General features: G+C 40.9%; 1 protein-coding gene across 3 annotated transcripts; it reads right to left on the reverse strand.

Moving 5' to 3' along the window:
- Nucleotides 1–881: 881 nt before the first annotated feature.
- LOC100259828 (cold-responsive protein kinase 1) lies at nucleotides 882–4,841 on the reverse strand. 3 transcript variants are annotated; one of them, XM_002265583.4, is made up of 8 exons: nucleotides 4,449–4,841; nucleotides 3,299–3,699; nucleotides 3,054–3,176; nucleotides 2,543–2,670; nucleotides 2,251–2,464; nucleotides 1,931–2,162; nucleotides 1,595–1,745; nucleotides 882–1,386 (listed from the first exon to the last, which is right to left on the reverse strand). In XM_002265583.4, exons 1-8 carry the CDS (start codon nucleotides 4,820–4,822, stop codon nucleotides 1,072–1,074), a joined length of 1,938 nt encoding a protein of 645 aa, XP_002265619.1. In that variant the 5' UTR covers nucleotides 4,823–4,841; the 3' UTR covers nucleotides 882–1,071. The 3 variants fall into 3 exon arrangements, with proteins under 3 accessions (XP_002265619.1, XP_059592295.1, XP_059592294.1); XM_059736312.1 differs by having other exon boundaries at nucleotides 1,619–1,745; nucleotides 2,251–2,670; XM_059736311.1 differs by having other exon boundaries at nucleotides 2,251–2,670.
- Between the last annotated feature and the right edge of the window lie 457 nt (nucleotides 4,842–5,298).

Raw genomic sequence — 5,298 nt, forward strand, 5'->3', positions numbered from 1 at the left:
AAGCAAGATGAGAGACTTTCTGGTTAAAGATTTTTTGGTTTCAAATTTAGTTCCTCATTGCTAGCCATCTTCTAGGCGTAACTAAAGTCTTCTTATCTAGAAGGAAAGTGTCAATAAGGTTATAATGCGTCTCTATGCCTTAACCATTCCACACTAGGGACTAAGTACCTCCATTCCCATCAACACTACAACTAATGGTGCAAGACTCGGTCATTAAAAATTAGTCCATACCATCGTTGTTGTTATGGCTTTTGTATTTGATTCCCTACACCTGAGACTACTGGGTTGGGAATATATGATTCCCTACACCTGGGACGACTACTGCGTTGGGCGTGGGTCATGATTTAACGCTAGACTGGGGGCCAACAGCCCGGAGCTTTCTGAACCCTGCAATATTAGTCTGGCAAGGGAAGAGTGTGAACACCTTAATAGACAAGTGAACTTAATCCCTACACAAAAAAACCAAGGCTGTGGCTTCTACCTCTTCCTCAAAGATAAGTGTCTGGTTATCTAACCTCACTGGATGATGAGGTTAGGCATTTTTAACTGTTCCTCAGGAATTGTGGGAGGTGATTCCAAGGAATTGGTTGTCAATATCTAAAATTCCGGAGCTCATTTTGTCTGAGCTTTCATGATTTGTTGCTCAGGAATGAATGTGGCTTGGAGTGCTGGAAAAGTTCTATTTATGTTGTTTGGACTTGCTCTTTTCTGATATCATTACGGATGGGTATTCTTTAGCCTCCAGGCCTTTATCCTGGGTCCTTGTTTTTGGGTTTTCAGGTTCCATGTCTCTTCATGAGCTTTTGTCCCTTCAATGCTGTAAAAAATATGAAAGCTGACTAGTTCCACAAGAAAACTGGTAGCAGTGATCTAGAATGGTCTATGGCAAATCTCACACAAGGTCACTTCCCATACTAGAATAAATACAAGAAAACAGTTTGGTAAACACCATTACAAGAATACTGCATTAGGATCTTAATGCGATGTGGTGCATTGTTTTGACCAATTCTAATGGCTCCATTTGTATGCGGATCACTTGCAAGAATGATGACCAACCTCACACTTGGTGATTTATCGACCCGAGAAATGAGAAATAGAGGCTGTGGCATTGGAAGCAGAGGACCCCGTAGATATGGAAGTGTCTCCAGGATTTCTCTTGCTGGATTCTACGAAAGTAGGCCGAGTTGGGGGTCCATGCTCAAGTGAGCCTTTGCTGCGTAGCAAAACAACTACTTCAGACATTGTGGGTCTCATAGAAACTGATGACTGAGCGCACATCAAAGCGATCTCTATGATTTTCTTCACTTCTTCTGCTTTATATTCCTCAGGGTCTAAGCTCTCATCCACCAACTCCAAATGCTTGTCATCCTCGTAAAGTTTCCATGCCTATTGACATAATGATCTCAAAATACAAGACTAAAAGTGCGTTTGATAGTGATTCTAAAAATCGTTTATAGTCTTTCTAACATTTGAATGATAAATTTTTTTAGTGTTAATAATCTTAGAAGTGTTTCTTAAAATCATTGCCAAACGGGCTTAAAAGCATCCAAAGGAAAATCATGCATGTAAGAGTAGAATGATAATGATACATCACCCGTTCAAGCAAGTATTCACCGACAGGTTCAGCCTTCATTTCATTGCACTTGCGGCCACTTATGATTTCAAGGACGACAATACCATAGCTGTAGGTATCAACCTTCTCAGATAACTGCCCATGGATTGCATATTCAGGTGAAGTGTAACCCCTGAAGCAAGAGAATTAAATAGCAATAATCACCATTGCAGGCGGAGATAGAATATATAAGCAAATGGTGCATAAACCCCTTGCTTTAGGCAACTGTAGACTAAAATGCAGGATAAGCATGATGGTCATACTAATATACAGGGACAGTGCATTAATATCAAAGTGAAGTAGGTTCATAGGACTTACAATGTTCCAGCGAATTTGGTGCTGAGATGACTCTTGTCCTCGGGGAGAAGCCTTGCCAGCCCAAAATCTGCAATTTTGGGTTGGAAATCATTGTCCAGAAGAATATTGCTGGATTTTATGTCACGATGTATGATACACACATGGAATTCCTCATGTAGATAGGCAAGACCCCTAGCTGTACCAGCAATTATATCAAGTCGTTGTTTCCAGTTGAGAGCTCCTCGCCTTTCACCTATTTGAGGACTCACAGAAGATTAATGCATACAAAATTTATAGCAACACAGCAGCTCCTTATGATTTTCTGGATGAGGTTAACTTACCAAATAGGAATTTGTCAAGACTGCTATTGGCCATGTACTCATAGACAAGAAGTAGTTCTGATCTTTTGCCGCAGCATCCAAGAAGGCGAATGAGATTGCGATGATGAATATTGCTTATAAGCTTGACTTCGCTCTCGAAATCTGCTTTTGCCCTGTTGGGTTGACCTATAAATAGTCTCTTAACTGCAACCATTTTCCCATTTTTCAAAGTGCCCTGTTCCAAGTAACCTATGAATACTTGCCCAAAACAATAAACATCAATCCAGTCACATAAATATGTATTGAATTTTACCTTGTAGACATCACCAAAACCACCCTCTCCAAGCTTATTTTCTTCACTAAAATTTTTTGTTGCAGCTTTCAAGTCTCTATAACTGTAATTAACTGGGCCTCGCAACTCGGTTGCCCCTAATATATCACCTGTTATGAATGCAAGCCAAAAGGAAAAAGGTTATTGAAATTAAGTTACAACAAGGATAAAAGGAAAACATTTATGAATTCTCAGAAGGGTTAAAGCTTGAAGGAACTGATTAAAGAGTGAAGAAGTGGTTCACATTCTTTAAGAATAAGCATGAAAACTATTAATTTGGAAATTTGTTCTTTCTTATTCATGTTCTACTTGGCTGAAAATTCAGACTAAGAATTAGAAAATTTGGGCCAATAATTGATGTTCAGTAAAATGATCCTTGGAAAAGAAATTCTGCAAGAAATTGGGAACTTGTAAAGTTTCAAATTTGTCCAAAAGTAAAGACAAAACAGTTTTTTTTTCAGAAACCATGATGGTGCACCTTGGTTTAATTTACCTCTAGGAGCTGCCTTTGCCTTTCTTGATTGCTGATACCATAAAAACAGAACACTGATAAGAAGAAGAAGGCCTACACCTCCAGCCACTCCTCCAATAATGGCTTTCTTCTTGCTTGACCCTCCTGCAATAATGCAACATCGTCAATTTGCATAGCATAACATGGTGGAATGGATCACCAGTAGTGAGTTTTAGGCTTCTAGCAGTAGCTCAAATTGGAAAGAACAAAGATATACAAGGCCTCACCCTTTTCTAGGAAGGGTGTGATATTAGTGGTCTGGTTATCGGCAAAGAAAGGCGTGTTTGAATATCTCAGAAAACATCCTGCATCAACAGCCCTACCATATGTACTGGGAAGACAACTGTTTATGTTGCCATTTGCCACTTTCAAGCACTCTTGGCAAGCGCTCGGACTCACTGTTTCAGCACATTGGGCCATCCCATACACTGTTGCACCACCACCTCCAACTACTTCCTTTTTATATGCCACATAGAAATCATCAGTTCTGGGTGTTGCAACTTCAAGATCTGCTAATAGTCCCTCTACCGCTGCTTGAAAAGCAGTCACCTGTGATGCAGTCTGGTTCCCACAAATTGCAGCATTTCCGGGGAGAGTGGCTTGGTCATAGAAGCTGCTGCTCTCATATCTTAATAAAAGAAGCAAATAAGAAAGTTGTGTCAAACTATAGGTTAAAGAAGGACATCTCTGCCTCCTAAAAGCAATGGAAAAGGGAAAATCAGGCATGTTTTTTTTTTCAAATTAAGGAGAAATGTGAGCATCCAGGTAAGTCAGTGGGGTGTTCTGCTCTTACTAACATATCTAGTCTGGGATTAGTGCATTAACATCACTTTCACCCTACAAAGAACCGAATGAACAGTCCAAAAGTTCATATTTCTTTGCAGAAAGAGGAATATCTTGTAGAATTCTATCTGAATGTCATCATAACCAAGTACTCATCTGGTGTAGAAGAAAGACCTAGAAACCCAAGTGAAGCAATAGATAATTTTCATATCCAAAAGAATAAAATTGTTAAACCACCAATTTTCCTAAAAACTTACGCTTGCATTATTTGGGCTCAATATGTAAATTATGCTTCCTAACACCCTTCTTCACCACCCGCACTTGGAGAGAGAGAGATATGCAGAATTTAGATTCATATATATCCAACAGACAGACAAAAATGCAAATTAAGGAGACATAAAATTGCAAATTAGGGGGAGAGATACCAAAGAATGCAAGGGGAAAGGGGAGAAACAAATAGGGAAACAAACATTCAAATTAAACCAAGCTCTGATATTATATTAACTACCAATTTTGCTAAAGCTTGATGTTGAAGAATTTGGGCTCAATATCCATATTATTCTCCTTAATAAAAACAACCAATAAAATAATTACCTGAGGAAGCAGCCATCATAGATGACGCGAGCGCCATTGGCAGCAGAGCAGTTGCGGATGAGTGACTGAGCAGCAGTGAAGCAAGCCACACAGTCCTTAGTGGACATGTAGTTTCTGCACTGCACCATGGCGTACACAGAGTCTCCAGTCCTGGTTCTCTCCGCAGTCGCAAAGTGGTTGTTGTCGTTCAACTGTGTTTTGAGGTCCGACAAGGTGGCGTTGAGATTGCTGTAGAAGTTTGAAACGCTGGAGGCGTTGTATGTGCTGCATCCCTCGTTTAGTAGGTTTGTTTGTGGGTCTGAAACTGCTACTCTCATCAACCACCACCACCATATTCCCCCTGTAATCAACAACACCAAGCCCTTGGATTCCATCTCTATTGTCTTCTTCTCTTCAGTTTGTAGGGACCCCTCCCCTTGGGAAACACGTGGCACGCAGCTCATAGTGACGCGTGGCACATGTTATCAGCCGGACCATCATTATCCGGATTCCCCTAAGGATATGCATGGTGTAGACATCCTATCCGGACCGCCTCAAGGAAAGGCAAACGACGTTTCATCTTCTCCTATCCAAGGAAGAGCAAACGACGCTGGCAGAGCGTACACATCCGGATAGGCTCCACAACATATCCGGATAGTCAGCATGAGCCATCCGGATATAAATCTTCTGGATGGTCAATTAAAAGTAAAGCGAGTCTTACACGCAATCACAACAAGCAGCCATGGCCCACATCCCATCACCTGCAGAATGAGAAGACAAGAGGAAGTGACAGCAAGTCACTTCCCACGATCATTCTGCATAATCGCTTCCCACGATCTCTGACGGCCGCATCACCTACCATAGTCTCTGA

The sequence above is a fragment of the Vitis vinifera genome, chromosome 4 (assembly GCF_030704535.1).
Source record: "Vitis vinifera cultivar Pinot Noir 40024 chromosome 4, ASM3070453v1".
Classification (NCBI taxonomy): Eukaryota; Viridiplantae; Streptophyta; class Magnoliopsida; order Vitales; family Vitaceae; genus Vitis; species Vitis vinifera.

What these genes read in the sequence shown, in the direction of transcription:
- LOC100259828 (XM_059736311.1), bottom strand. Translation starts at nt 4,822, where the DNA reads ATGGAATCCAAGGGCTTGGTGTTGTTGATTACAGGGGGAATATGGTGG. An exon ending in GGCAAAGGCAGCTCCTAGAG is followed by an intron (nt 2,671 to 3,053) that starts GTAAATTAAACC and finishes CATTCATAACAG; the next exon opens with GTGATATATTAGGGGCAACC. An exon ending in GTGAATACTTGCTTGAACGG is followed by an intron (nt 1,387 to 1,594) that starts GTGATGTATCAT and finishes TTATGTCAATAG; the next exon opens with GCATGGAAACTTTACGAGGA.